The sequence below is a fragment of the Uloborus diversus genome, chromosome 4, assembly GCF_026930045.1.
Source record: "Uloborus diversus isolate 005 chromosome 4, Udiv.v.3.1, whole genome shotgun sequence".
Taxonomy (NCBI): Eukaryota; Metazoa; Arthropoda; class Arachnida; order Araneae; family Uloboridae; genus Uloborus; species Uloborus diversus.
Window position 1 is genome coordinate 60,300,706 of NC_072734.1, and position 15,997 is coordinate 60,316,702.

General features: G+C 32.3%; 1 protein-coding gene across 1 annotated transcript in view; it reads left to right on the forward strand.

Annotated features, from left to right (window-relative positions):
- LOC129220362 (trifunctional nucleotide phosphoesterase protein YfkN-like) overlaps positions 1–15,997 on the forward strand; it is a 44,269-nt gene that overhangs the window by 11,969 nt on the left and 16,303 nt on the right. Inside the window, exons 3-7 of the mRNA XM_054854770.1 lie at positions 2,749–2,888; positions 4,757–4,882; positions 5,363–5,488; positions 7,799–7,964; positions 12,441–12,536. Coding sequence (XP_054710745.1) covers positions 2,749–2,888; positions 4,757–4,882; positions 5,363–5,488; positions 7,799–7,964; positions 12,441–12,536 — 654 coding nt within the window. The remainder of the gene's footprint in view (positions 1–2,748; positions 2,889–4,756; positions 4,883–5,362; positions 5,489–7,798; positions 7,965–12,440; positions 12,537–15,997) is intronic.

A 15,997-nucleotide genomic window follows, 5' to 3' on the forward strand; every position in this document is an offset into this window, starting at 1 on the left:
TTTGCTCACCCCTAAATGAATGTTGAGTTTTTTTTTTGAACCTGACCACACGCGGATAAGTACCTAAGAACGTATAGAACCCGAAATATCCATTTTGACAATCCTCGAGTTAATTACAATGAATTTTCTCGTGACGTCTGTATGTATGTATGTATGTATGTGTGTATGTATGTTGCATAACTCAAGAACGGTATGTCCTAGAAAGTTGAAATGTGGTACGTAGACTCCTGGTGGGGTCTAGTTGTGCACCTCCCCTTTTGGTTGCAATCAGGTGTTTTTAAAGGGGGCTTTTGCCCCATTTTTGGAGGGGGAATCGTTAATTTCGATGCAAACTCAAGTGGTGTTATAATTTGGCGGACACTTGACGATAATTTGCCAGTCTTTTGGTCGCCAAGTTTTGTTACCAACTTGGCCACAAATTTGGCGATTTAAAAAATATATTTATTATTTTTTTCAATCTGGTTTCAATTTGGCTACTGTTAGTGATATTTAGAGAGTTAACTATTGAACCACATTAAAATTGCCAATAATGGAGAAATAACATTCAGTTGGGGTAAAAAGAAGTCATGTGATGCACACTTTCGCTCGTTTTAGTACAGAACCGCTACCACCAACGCCTCGGAAGAGTTTCTGAATCTACTTCAGCACTTCCGAAGAAAAAATTCAAGTCCCTTTGATTTCCGAATTATGTCACTATTCAAAACGTCTTTAATCAATTTCTTACATTAATGCTCTAATGTCTTCCTAAACAATAAATAAAGTTTGAAAAAAAAATCTCTAATTTTATGAATGGTATTAGTTTTAAACAACTCAGAAATACAACTAGAGTTTAATTTCAGAAATTGAGGGAGTGGGAGGAGGGGCACGCAAGTGTTCTCGGAAATTAAAAAAATAGTCATAAAAAATAGAGTTCAAAATAATCATAAACATTGAGCAAAAAAACCCTTTCAAAACTTGCATCCGAGTTTGTTGTGACGTGCAGTGGCGGATATAAAATATAGCAAATGTTGCAATTGCGCGAAAGGCCTCATAACCGCAGGGACACTGTAGGAGTTACAAAAATGCTTCTGATAAATGTTTTACAACTTCTATGATAGAGAAATAGGGACCCAAAATGTATTTCGACGGGTCTCAAAATTGTAACCCCGCTGAAGCGATACAGAAAAGACTGCATTACTGTGATTCATATTACAGATATCGAAAAATTAAAAATTACGGTCGGTTCAACGGGAATCTAATAAAATGACACAAAAACCAGTTTCGCCATCTCATATTTGTTTCCATGGTCTCTAAATCGGTAATATATCACCAAATGATCGTCAGTCTGAGACGCTATATTAGTTTTGCATTGAAATAAGTAATTAATAGCCACAAAAAATGAGTAAACAGGCTTTTTAGAACACGCGATCGAAAACAAAAAGGGAAGTGCACAACTGGAATGTACGCACACCCCACATGCGAAAATTTATCCTTCTGCAGCTTACCATTTTTGAGTTATAACTTATGAGAGATACATACGTACATCCAGCTGCAAGAGACAAAGCAATAATTAACTTGTTTGGTACCTAAGAATGCAGTATTAAAAACTCGTTCAGGGGTGACTGATAGGGGTGTTATACAGAAATTTAAGTAAACAATTTTGTATGAAAACTATAATTTCCTTTACTTTGTATTAAAAAGTAAAATAGCAAAGGTTCTTTTTTTTTTTTCAAAAACATCGGCCAATTCCATCGGCTTTTCGATGTTTTTTTAAGGCCGATGGGCCGATGTTTCCTGCAAGTTAGCATCGGGCGCCGATGCCGATGGCTAAATTGTTGAACCATCGGCGCCGATGCATCGGTCGAGTCCTACTGTTTTGAAATATAACTGTTTTACCACTAGTTCCAAATTACTTCAGCATTTCAAAAGATTTGGTGTATTTGCGGAACTGTGATTACGGAACTGCTGACCTTGGGTGACAGTTTCTATATTTCAGAATGCACTATGTAATGATTTTAAGGAGTGCTCTAGCCAGAGTTTTTCCTGGAGCGGGAGCTTGAGCTTTAAATTTTGCCCTGGTTCAAGGCTCCTTAGTTCTTTAATAATTTCTTTCATTTATTTATTTTATATTTTAAATAAATCGGAAACATTAAAATTTTTAGTTAGTAACCCAAAGACTGGTAGACACTTTTACTATAGTAGCCACTTTTTTTTATTATTAGAAATCAATAAAGTGGGAAAAGGGAATTAAAAAAAATCCATATTGTTTCAATCATAATTTGCTGTACAAAGCAATTTAAAGCATGTTCATTGTTCATGCAATTAATATATATACACACACACACATATATATATATATATATATATATATATATATATATATATATATATATATATAGATTTAGTAGTTTTATCATATGAAAAAGACCAAAAAACAAAACATTTTTTTATCAAATCCATTATGTTATTGTTTTTTAAATATTCCTTTTTTATGCTATAAATTTTGCGAATTAAAATCTGCAACTCAACAGTGAGTCTAAATAAATAATAAAATTGCTGCAGCGGAAGCTTATCCTTAGCTTCAGCTTATTATGTAAGAGTGGCGCTAGAGCAATAGCATAAAAACATTTTCCTGTCTTTGAAACCTTTTATTGCAACTAATTTTTACGACTTAGTTTTGATAAAATAATTTCTGTTGCATTGTTAATGTTGAGCTAACGTTTTTCAATTAGTTTCCCCGTATTAATAAAGCATTGTTTTTCTTCATAGATTTTGGTGTAGACAATCTGATGGAATTTGCTCGAAAAACAAATTTTCCCTGGCTCATCAGTAATGTTATTGACAATGGCACTTCAGCACCTTTGGCAGATGGCAAAGTGACTTGCATTTTAAACAAAAATGGAATCAAAGTAAGTGAAAACAACATATCAATTCCAAATCAGTTGGAAAAACAATTTTGTATTAAGAAGTACACAAGAGTGTGTTTGTAAATGTCTTGCAATTTCCATTTTAAATCTGAAATGCATTATTGAGTTGACATGCATTTATGATATTTAAGCATGAGTTAATATTATGGCTTCTATAATCAATAAAGGTGGTACTAATCTAGAACAAGGGCATCTGTTCTGGACCTTGTAGAAAAAGGAGACCCCCAGAAAGCAAATTCATAATACAGTGAAATCCCATTGCAACCAACTTCAAGGGACCACAAATTTTGTTCATTGTAACAAGAATTTGGTTATAATGGAACTCAAGTGACATTCTAGAAATTAAATCGGGACTGAAATTTTAATTAGTTGAAATGGAAATTTCTTTGTATTAGTATTTGTTGTAACGGGATTACACTGTATGAGAAAGTTAAAAACTTAAAATGAAATTTTTAACCACACTTCATTAGTAGTAGCTTGCAGTTTGCCTAGTGAAAAATAATATTCATTCAAAACTTTCATTCTTACAGTTACTATATACAGTCAAACCTTCATATATTGAACTCTTCCTCATATCAAAGTTTTCTGCATATTCAATTTTTAGCAAATCTCTATATTCATTACATAGTAAACTTTCTTGAAGTTGAAAAAATCTTTACTTATCGAAACATTTTCCCAGACATATTGGGAGATTTTATTCCACCTAGGCCGTTAGTCTCTTGAAAATTTAAGTCAATAGACAAAAGTAGTTCAGTTTGGGTCACTATGAATCCCTCAAGTCTAGTGGGATTCAGAAATAGAGAAACAAGTGATTATTTTGTTCTGGAATTAATAAATTTCGGTATGTCTTTTTTACATTTGGTTGTGACCTGTCCTGTAAAAAACATTTTAGCTCTTCATCTGGTCTGATGGTTGTTCTTCTCTACCATGTCTGTTTGGTTTCAGGGAAAAACTAAACATCTCCTAGCTACTGAAAAACAAATTGCAAAAGGTTTTTGAAACTATTTTTCCTGAGCTTTTGTTCACGGAAAATGTTCTTGATGATCCTGTAGGGTTGAACAAATAGGAGTATTTCTTCGTTGAGCTTTTTGTAAAGCTGGATGTTTCCATTTGTTTTCCCCTTTTTTTAATAAATAAAAACCACTTCTTAGATTATTGTTTGAAATAAAAAATTCTAGTACTCCTTATTTTTTCTTAATAATTCCTCATTAACTCATGTAATGTGATTCACAAATAAAGTAGGATGGGAGTTCTATTCATCAAAATTTCTTTGTGTCAAATTTTCTGTGACAATTCACTACTTCAATATATGGAAATTCCACTGTATATGCTCTTGTTTAAGTCAAGCAATTCAGTTTAAAAAAAAAAGATTTCAGGGGTTGAGGGGTCAACTTATACTTACACATGGCAAAGAATCGGTCCTTCCCCCTCCCCCCAAACAACCGAAAAACTTAAAAACATGGACATTTTTCTTAATTTTATACCATCTCTTTTAATTGTTTGGGAAAGAAGTAAATGCCGACTCATTCTAATGTAATTTTGTTGTCTGACCAATAATTAAAGATTTTAATTACAGTAAAAGCAGGACTAACAAATAGTATTCAAAGCATTGAATTCTGGATTTGCAAATTTAATGATTGTTTGATAGCATGGAAACTAGAGCTCATTAAAAAAATTAAAATGTTTGCACTAAAAGGCGACTACGTTTTTTTCTCATATCAACTCATAAAAAAAGCCATTAATACAAAATTGAATTGGGAAAATACCATTTGCAAAAATTACAATCCTGTTCATTTTTAGCTATTGTTTGATCTTCGTTCAGTTCTTTTTAAGTTGCTGTATTTTTTTAGTTAGGTATAATTGGACTTGTTGAAGAAGAATGGTTGGCAACTCTCGCAACCATAGATCCAGAAGACGTTACTTACATTGATTTTGTGACGGAAGGACGAAAGCTTGCCAGGCAGTTGAAAGATAAGGTCTGTTTTTTATTTTTTATACAGAAGTATTCTTTCTTTTAAAATACAAAAATATTTCACTGTAACAAATGCATTTGTAAATTTCACCTGATGAAATGGAGAACTATGATTTGCTAGACAAAATCTTTTAAGATGAAGTTAGTAATGCTACTTTTTTTTGTTGCTCATCATATTGCTGAAAGTTTTTCATCATTTTTAATGAAATAAAGGCAAACAAAGCAGAAGGGCAGATTTGCTTGGGGGGACAACCTCCTGGGAGGTGACATCCAAAATAGATGTTAGAGTTTACGAAAGATAACACTATAAATTACTGCTCCAGGTGACATACATGCTTAGGGACGCCTCTGATGTATTGATGTTTATGTATAAATATATTTTCCTGTGTGTTTGTGATTTTTTAGTTGAATTTTTATTTGTACATATATTTTTAGATTTTGAATTAAATATTTGCATAATGTAATATATTTTTCTGTATTGCAGGAGAATGTTGACTTTGTAATAGCTTTAACCCACATGAGAACACCTAATGATTGCCGACTTGCCGAGAACGTGGATGAAATAGATTTAATCTTGGGAGGACATGATCACGTGTATGAAATAAAAAAGGTAAACTTATTTCTATGAGTATTTATTTCTTTGAGTATGTGTAACTACTAATAAATATCATGAATATAAACCTCATTTCATGAGAACCAATAGCCTGAGTAAATAAAGAAGAGTGTCATTTTATTGCTAACATTTGCCGTCTTTTTGCTGAATGTGCTATTCTGCTTGTATTGAACTAGGCTAAGCAGGCAGAGGGTTTTGTTTCTTTAAAATTTGGTTGCCCTTCAGATACAACCACCATAAAGCATTAATTACATTTACATGAAATAAAGTTCACACTTCCTCTTTTCAGATTGTACTGATTGTTGTTTTTTAAAAATTAGTATTTTTAATATGAATTTAGAAAAAGATCTCAAAAGTCAGAAAAAAAAAATCCATTCATGCAAAAAATATCATTTAAAGAGACTGTTTCTAATATTTTCATCGCCAAGCAGACAAATGTATTGCCAAATGTCACATTGCTTTATTTACCTCCCAAGTGCATATTTAAGGAGGAAGCTGAAGAGACCCGGGTCCCTCCCAAAATAAATTTAAAAATGCTCCTTGTGAATAAGGATTTTAATATTTTCAAACTTAAATTTGGAGTGTTTTCATAATTATGTGTCTTGGGTTCCTTGGGAAACAAATTCCTGTACGTGCTTCTGTTACTTCCAATATCAGTTCTTGTTAATTAAGATACAGTGTTTTTTCATATGGCAGCAAAAACTTTACAGGTGGTTGTTTAGGATACCTGTTGGGCATTAAAATTGAGAAAGCAAAATTTTTGATATTTTTTTCTATTATGCTGGCGGTTAATTCTTTGGCACTTTTTTTTCAATGTAGCCTTTGGTATATGAGTTTTCTTAAGCAAAATCTGACCTTCAATAGTCAAACAGTCACATTTTTGAAAAACAAAAAGTGACTGATATTTTTTATGTTAAAAAAATTTCCCAGGGGAAAAAGGACCCTCCTAAAATTTTAACTTGTGATACGATTTACAAAAGTATATCTTTTTTGGTTGAAATTGAACTAATTAAAATAATATCAGAACATAAACATTTTTAAGGAGATTTTTGTTACCTCAGTGAATGATAGTGTTTTTGTGATACATTTTATTGGAAATTGTTTTTACAAAAAAGATTTTGAAAAATTTGTAATCATGGGCTTCATGAGTAATTCATTAGTTGTATTTTAAGACAACAACAATAACAAAACAAAAAGTTTATTCTATAAAATCAATTCATTTAATACTAGTAACCCCCCCCCCCCCCCCCCCAAAAAAAAAAAAAAAAAAAAAAAGAAAAGAAAAATGAAATAAATGATTGGAATGATCAAACAAAAGATTCCTAATCAGTAGGAAACTGGTAGTTTTACAACTCAGTTTTTGTAAATGTGATTGATTTTTGCTATGTTTATAATTCAAATGTTCTGAAAAGGAGAAGAAGTATAAGTTCAGCAAAACTGTTCATACTTAAAAGAAGTTAAAAACATGCAAAAGAGGTAATCTGATTTGTCCCTTCTTGTCCTATTCCTGTTAATGCTTTATGCTGTCCCCCTTTATTTTAAAACTAAATTATAGGTTGTGAGAACAAATTGCAAAAAATAAATTACTACATAATGTATTTTGGAATTACAAGGAGCACCTTTCTCAAAATGTTACTCACACAGTTTGTTTCTGACTAGAGGTAAATGTTTCCTTCTTAAATGGTCTTGTTTTGGAAAAAATAATTTTGATAATCTTTTACAATATATTTGAGTAAAATTGGATGCATGATTTAAATTATATATAGCCCTGTGAAAAATAAAAGTAACAAAGCAGTAGTTTGATACATTGCTTAGAAATTGACATTAAAACAATTTTTGAAAAAGCCTGAAAATTCCAGGTTTCTCATCAAAAGCCTGAAAAAACTTGAGTATTTCATCAAAAACCCAAATGAGCAGACCCTGTTCCCAAATGTTCAAACCCTGCTTTAAAGTGACCATAGAAATCCTGAAACTGTATTTTGAGAACTTCCTTTGCAGTAAGTTACTGGGGGAGGTGGCCCAGACTGCCTATTTTTGTACTCAAGTATTAATTTATGTACTCATTTTATCATAATGATTTCCTCCAAAACCAGAGGCTGGATCTGCCCTTGGACTGTAATAAGTTTGAAGTAGTCAGATGCAATACAAAATTTTTGGCGTCAAAGTTACATATAAGTTTTGAAATCTTTGCCTCAAAATTATTTCAGAAATTATAGCAGTGTTAGAAATAATAAAATTCTTATTTCTAACACTGCTTTGAAACATGTAATGGAATTTACTAATTTCTATTATTTTTTGCAATTGCAGGTCAATGGCAAAATGATAATAAAAAGCGGCACGGATTTCAGAGAATTTTCGAAAATATCTTTAAATTTCAACACACATCCAGCTGAGATTAATGTTGAAAAAGTCGAAGTTACCTCTAAGTTTAGTGAGGATGAAGAACTTAAAGAGCAACTTTCTGTTTATCGAGGTAAGAGAAATTTACTATTTTATTTATAGTAAAGTAACTTCTCTGTTTTTATTTTGTCAATTCAAATGAAATTGAAGTTAAATGTAGAGCACTTTTAATACTTTTTTGGAGTACAGTCAACTTTCGATTATCGGCGGTTGGATTATCCGCAAGTGTTTTAAGGTTTTTTAATAAATTTTATCGGTCATTAAATGTTTTTTAAACTTATAATTGTGTCATTGTTTGTTTTTAGCTTTTAAATATGTATATTTTTTACATTGAATATTAGTCGATGCTATGTAGCAATATTTTTAGATATAATATAAATGTATGTGTGTGAGTGTTATTCATATTTTTTAGCTATTGTAGACAGTAGTATCATTTTTTACCTATTATTTGTATTATCCGCGGTTTTCGCTTATTCGCTGTTTCTGTGCTACCCTATTCTGCAGATAACCGGGAGCTTACTGTATGAAGTTTAAATGTACAGTCAGGGCCGCGCCAAGCCTAATTGGCGCCGTCGTGCAAATGTCTTTTGAGCGCCTTAATGCTATGCCATTCGAGGAAAATATAGTTAACACCTGGTGGGAGGTTTTGTAGACAAATATAAAACAGAAAAAAATACGTTTGGCATTTAGTTTATGTACAAAAAAAGTGTGAATATTTAATTTCGCAATATGGTGTACGTTTTTACTTCATATCTCGAAATTATTTTCAGTTCAGCAGCTCCTCTGATATTCTAATGCGGTTTGGAAGAAGAAAATATATTAATATCCAAGTTAAAGCCACTTTGAATATCTATCCAATCTCTAAGTGATGAATGATTAATAAAACTTTTATGTCTGTCAAAACATGACAACAAGAGCAGTGACGCAACTAAAAAATAGGTTTAGGGGGCACAAATTGAAAAAAAAACTCTTTTAATAAGAGGGGTCTGGGGATTCTCCTCGGAAAATGTTTGAAAAACGCAATTTTATACGGGGGGAAAAGGGTACAAGGCGATCTGCGGAAATGTATAGAAATTGAAGCCTTAAAACATGATTGTATAGTTCATATCTATAGACGTTAGAATAAGGAATGGAACTCTGAGATTACCCGATCACTTTTTTTTCTTTGAAAACTAGACAGAAATCAATTTCCCTTTTCTCCCCACTAATTTTTTGAAATTAAACAAAAACACAATTAAAGATACTTTGAAGATTTTTATAAGAAGGGAATTCTGGAGCTCCCCCCCCCCCTGAATTGTTTTTCAAAATTAAAGTCCTAAAAACCTAAGCAGTGTTCTATGATATTAGGAGAAGTGATTCAGAGGCTATTCTAACTTGGGTTTTTCAAAAGACTTATGAAAAATTTAATATAATATTTAAGAAAGGAGGTTCGGAGGACTTTGCCCGAATAGTTTCTGAAAATGAAGTCTTAAAAACGTGATTGTAAGACCATATTTGGTGACATTAGGGCCGGCATTCTTTCGAAATTGAAGCTATAAAAACGCAATTTAAGTGATTTTTGAACGGAGTTTCAAGTGATATTGTTTCGGATTCAGGAGCTTTCTTGAAATTTTGTAAAATTGAAGATCTGAAAACAAAATTTGAGATGCTTCTAAATGCTTTTAGCGGAAGGGGGGGGGGAGTGATTCAACAGAGTAGCATTTTAAAAAATTTCTTATTTTCAGGCGAACTAGAAAAAAGAAAAGAAATAGGACGGAGGGGGAGTAGCTGACCAATTTGTGGATATTAAAGTTTTAACCGAACATCATTATTTTTTCCTTATTAAAATCACATTGTTGGACGCGTCCCCCCCCCCCTTTCAGAAGTAAATATTTTTGAAAAACATTTAACAAAGCATTCTGAAGGGGAGGGGGCACGGGCAATGCAACCAAATGGGTGTCCTCTGGACAACTCTGGTTGCGCCACGAAACAGGAGGTGACTGATTATAAATCTCAATTAATGGATAATATTGCAGAGTGTATATTGCAGAGTATATTCCGCTTTAAAATCTGATACTGAAACTTGTCGTTAAAGCGAATACTTCCAACTTACGAAGTCGTTAAAAAGGCGTTGAATTTAATGTCTAAAACAAACACATTGTCCAACACTCTTTCTTAAATTTAATGCACTAATAGTTAAAGAAAAAGGGAATGAAGAAATTGAGTAATTTTGGTTAAGTCTTTACTTTTCGGAACTAAAAGTTAATCTAAATTATTGTCTCCAAAAATGCATGTTACGCACAAGTAAATAGTATGCAAATGTGCTTACCGTATTTTTTAATGTATGATAACATGATGCAGTGAAATTACCAAAGACTAGTTAAAAATCACAAAAAGACATATTGCTCAAATTATAACATATTCACCGCAAGAACAAAAATGGGGATGGGGAATAGCAAATTTCTTGCGCTGCTTCGTATGCTCGACCCAGTGAAATTATAGACATAAAGAAATAACGTTCATGGCTCCACATATGAAGAAAAATGCCGATGTATGGCATTAATTAGCATCACGTGTTTTCAGTGTAATAGGTTGCGCTTCTGAATAGCATATTCAGACACAACAAGGCATTTTTTCCCCCTTATAGATAGGCAACAAGGAGGATTTTTTGTTTTAATGAGCAGTATAATTTTACAGGTACTTTAATAGAAAAATGAATAGTTCAATTTTATTTTTTTGGTTGGGTATTTTTTTCTGTCATTTGGAGCATTGATTTGTAGAGCTCGGCGCCTTTTTGGCTCTGGTGCCGTCGTGCTCTGCACGACCTTGCACATAGGGATGGCGCGGCCTTGTGTACAGTCCAACCTGTTTATCCCAAACCTGCCTTTCTCAAAAACCTCTATGTTAAAATTTTTCAATTTCCCTGCTTTCATAGCGCAAATTCAATGCTTTTCCCCGTGTTTATCTAAAATGAACTTTTTTTCTTAAACCTAGAAATCTCGAATTCAAACTGCACAATCTTTTTTTGAATTTGATTCCAGCAATCTTTATCAATAGTATAACTTGAAAAATTTTTTTTTTCTTTTGATGTCAGCAGTCATATGCGGCACATAAGTCACACAAAAGTCACATCTACACTTGTCTGAAATTGAGTTACAGTCACCAGGTGGTTTCTTTCTCACATACATCACCTTAATACAAAATTTTATGATCATTTGTCGTTGAGAAATATTTTTAAAACACACTGAAAAAATTGCGTCTGAGTCAAATATATGGAAGTGCAAAACTTTAAGCAGCAATTTCTCATTTTGAACTCGGCTGCAGATTAGCCTAATCCAGCTTCTTTTACATTTGAATAATTTTTTGCAGGTATGTTGATTATATTTCAGTAACACCAAACAAACTTCTACTTTTTTTTGTCTAAAACAGAGTGAGAGGAGCAAAAAATAAAATAAAATAAAATAAAATAAAAAAAATAAATAAAAAAAAGTAAAAATAAATAAATAAATAAAGAACGTTATTTGTAATTGTTTATCTGAATTTTGAAAACATTTTCTTATTAGCTTAGCTTGTTCGATACAAATATTATTGCCAAGGTCATGTCTTTAAAACTATGTAATAAGAGTGCCTTGCTTTTAATGAAGCCAAACGAGTTTCTTTTTTTTTTCTCAATAAATTAATATCAATCAGTGAATTGAAAAATTGAGCTCACATATGTAGCTCCTATGATTGTAATATATCTGTTCAGATGGTGACATATTTAATATAAAGGAAACAATACAAGTTTTAACTTATTTAGCAGGGTATTCTGCCACGTGCAGGTAAACGGCAGTATCTGCAGAAATGAGTTTTGGAGATATTTTTTCGCGCCTTTTTTTCAGGGGAAACCAAATAAGTGAGCTTATACAATAAAGACGACAACGTACAATAGATGACAAAAATACAAAAAAATGAAAAATGCAAAATTTGCAGTTACTGTCTTACCACGGATTGTATGGAAAGACAAACATCCATTTTACAGCCAGAAATGGACAAATCTATTATTTTTAGCGATGTCAGCTTTTGCAGAAGCAGAATCTCATTCAAATGAGCAGAATACACGCATCAAATTTTTACTTTTCCCCCTCATTCAGATAGGTTTGTCTCATCTGGACGTTTGAAAATTCCATACAATCTGTGGTTGGACAGTACTGCCCTTTACCTGCACACGGCAGTATTGTGCACATATTGTGAAAAAAAATACAAAATGTGTTGAATGCTGTGAAAAAATGGTCCAAGACAGGGAATTAGCTGTAGATAATTACAATTTAATCAAACAATGTGATCGTGGGGGATTAGTTTCCCTTTTGAAGCTGTAACAAACGCTGTAATTCATACATACATACTAATGCAGAAGCTTTAGTATGTAAGCTTATTTATTTTTGTGAGTAATATTTGTATCATAATTTTTGTCCGTTCGTAATGTTTTTAGTTTTCTGTAATAAATATCATCTGGAGCTTCTGGTCTGTCCATAAAGAACTTGCATTCAGTGGCAAAAGTTTTGAGGGTGACTTAGTTTTTTTTTTGCAGATATTGTCGCCGGAAAAATGGATGAAGTGCTTGGTCATTTTTCCACAGATCTAGATGCCCGTTTTTCAAGCATTAGAACTCAGGAAACAAATATAGGTAATTTGTCTTACTGGAAATATTGTCATTATGTTATTCTGGTTATAAGGATGCTACTAATGAAGGTACTTATCAGAAAGACATTTTGTTTTTAGTTGCAGTTACTTTAGCATTTAAGGATAAAATTTTTGTATTATTAAACACTCATAAATTGAGGCAGTGAGAAGCAAAGGGATGTAAGTGGACATTTTCAAGTTTTGAGTAAAATGTGTTTAAAGATAACTTCCTAGGTAGGCTTTCATTGATTTTTTTTTTCTAAATCATGCTGTACAGCAGCATCTACCAGGGCTACTAGCACTATTTCTTGTCCCAAGACAGAGGAGAGATTCACCTACTATTTGTACTAGTTATCTCCAAAATTTTACTTTTACCACTTCCATCCTTTTTTCACTGCCTCAATTGGTCACTTAAAAAACGTTTTAATCAAAAATTTTTGAGCAATAAAGAAGATTTTTTATCGATCTCATGTTGGGAAAGTCTGAGGTTTATGTTTTGTGCTGTGTCAATTATACTGTATTTGTGATTGGCCAGACCATTTACATGACCCTTTTTAATTTTGTTGAATATTAGATCCAAAAATGATCACAGAACCTTTATTTTTATGTCAAAATTACTTGGAAATTTACCCCTATTTTTGGCATAAAAAATTTAAAATTCTGACGAAAACTTGAATGATTTTGAAAAGTTACTAAATAACTTTGACTAGATTGCAACACCAGTGTAGGATAGGTAAACTTTAGACTGCAGTATCTTTTTATTATAAAACATCCAAAAATATATTTGCTAACTTCTTATAAAATTTATCATGCATGGTGGGCATAGATGATAGACAAAATTTAATATTTTCAAAACTACAAAGATAATTTTCAAAAAATCATATTTTCGAAACTACTGCACATATTACAATAAATAATTCATGAATTCAAAGAGAAGTATGCAAAGTTCAATTACACAAATGTGGAATATGTGAGCACATCAGCAGTGGCACTAGGAAATCTCTGACTGGGGGGGGGGGCAAGCTTGCCCGACAGGGGGGCCAAATTTTAGTTTGCAAGGTCCTCCCCCCCCCCTAATTTAGGGGATAAAGAAACTAATTATTCAAGCATCTAACAACATGAAATCCCTATAAAAATTTAAAGTAAAAAATAAAAGTTTTTAAATAGATAAAATAAAATATGTAGGAAAAAAATCAAATTTAAAATTAAAAACATGAAACTAGGCTTTTGTGAGCTGGTTAATCTCGAGATCAATAAACTAGAACTGTCTGAGAATTAGAATTTGACAAAAAATCTAAATATGATGTAAAATCATTATAAATGTGTGCTCTACAGAGTTATGCAGAGAGAGACTTAACAACAGGAGTTTAGTTGTGAGTATAATGCTGCACTTACAGAAATTAAGGGGGTCTGGGGTTGAATTTTTGAAACTCAAAATTTTTGAAATTGTAGTTCTGAAAACGCAGTTTTAGATGATCTTCGGTGAGTTCATGGAGAGAAGGGTTTGGGTGTTCACTCCGAAAGAATTTTAAAGAATTGAAGTCCAATAAACGAGATTTTAGTCGATCTGTAATGGTATTTTATAGGGAGTGAGAGTCGAGGTGCATCCAGGAAAATGTTTCAAAATAAAAGTATCAAAACCGCAATTGTAAGTCATGTTTGGAAACATTAGGGTGATGGGATTAGTGACCAATTAAGATATTGAGGGTTCCTCCCCCCTTCTGTCATCAATCTTAAAAATGCAAATTTATGGGGTGGCAACTCCAGGGCTCAAGGGTATAGCAGCGCTCACCCACTTGCTCAAAATATTTATTTGGGAACAACGAAACCCACACCTTAAGTAAGCAGAAGAATAACCAATATTAAGTAAAAAATAATACAAAAGAAACTTGAGCCTGATGCCTAACTTTATATTAAAATGAACCTGGCGGGTCAGAAGACATGTATAACTAAATTTATATTTCATTTCATTATTTTATTTTTCCGAGATAACTTGGGGAAAGCAAAAAAAAAGAAAACAATCACAACTACTAAGTTTTGCTACTTTCAAAAGCAGAATCAAGAGAAAAAATTGAAAATCTTTTGAAAAACCTTGCTTGCTAAAACCAATTATTAGTATTTTAGTTGATAACAAAAAGAAACTGAAGACAGATAAAAAAAATTTGTGATAAAAAAATTGTAAAAAGTGCAAATTTTTACGGTTTTTAATTATTTTCTATGATAATAAAAGTTTTAAAAAGATTAGGCATAGTTGGTGGTGGATGGAGCCGGCAGGCAGTCAGGCATTTGCATTGAATTTTGCAATTGAATAGTAAAAAAATAAATCCATGATTTTTCATTTCTTTCTTTTTTGGTTTGATCAGATAAATAATCAGCATAATTTCATAGGGGCTGCCAAAATATTTCATTTCTAGTTTTTAAAAATATCGTGCAGATGACTATTTGGAGGAAAATGTGTGGGCCAGCGAAGCATGTTTGAAATAGAAAATAAAAGTTAAAATGTAGTGAGCAAAATTTAAATTATTGAAATGAATAGTCACACCAGTATTACTAAGCAGGACTGCGGAGTTGGAAGAAAAATGACTGACTCCGACTTTGGGAATTTTGAAGCCTTCAACTCCGATTCCACAAGAACTGGCAGGGTTGCAGACTTTAAGGGAAAATGATCAACTCCGACTCTTGAATTTTTAAACCTTCGACTCTTCACTCCGACTTCTTTACCTTAAAATCAGTCTGACTTCAACTTCAGAACCCTGGTTCTAAGTTTTTGAATGTACAAAACGAAAGTAATGTGTGTGTTTGTGTGTATTCAAAAAAAAAAGAACTCCATGCTAAACAAATGAATGTGAAAAATCGCGTTTTTCATAATGGTTTTCCGTAGTCAATGGTTTGCCGTAGTACTCAAAAAGGGCTATTACTAGTTATAATTTCTTCAAACAACAAGTTTACACTTAAAGATATCTATAAAAATTAAAACACTGAAAATAATGAAACGCGTCTGGTGGACAAAAATATTGTTTCGGCTCTCCTGAAAAGAGCCAATTTTCACATTCGTTAGTTCAGCATGGTGCTGACGATATTACTCCATAAATAAACTTTTTAGTATCAAAGTGATAAACATCAATTGCACTAATTTCTCTTCTGTAATGTTTTTTTTTATTTTTTTTTATTTCCTGTTTACCTACTTTTTTTTATCTTTAAATTTTTTGGGGCACATTTCATAATTCAAAAATGCATAACGATTAGTTTCAATTGAACATTCCAGTTGAAATCTGTAATATTTTCTCATTTTAAGTTTTAGTTCACTTTCCGGACCAAGGGGAAAAAATGTAAATTCTACGTCTAACCCTAAAATTTCCCTACATGGACCTTTTTTGCAGATCTGCAGAGTCAGAGGAAAAATGGCGTACTCCAACTTCGGAAATTGTAGAGCATTCAACTCTGGCTCCTGTACCCTAAAATCAG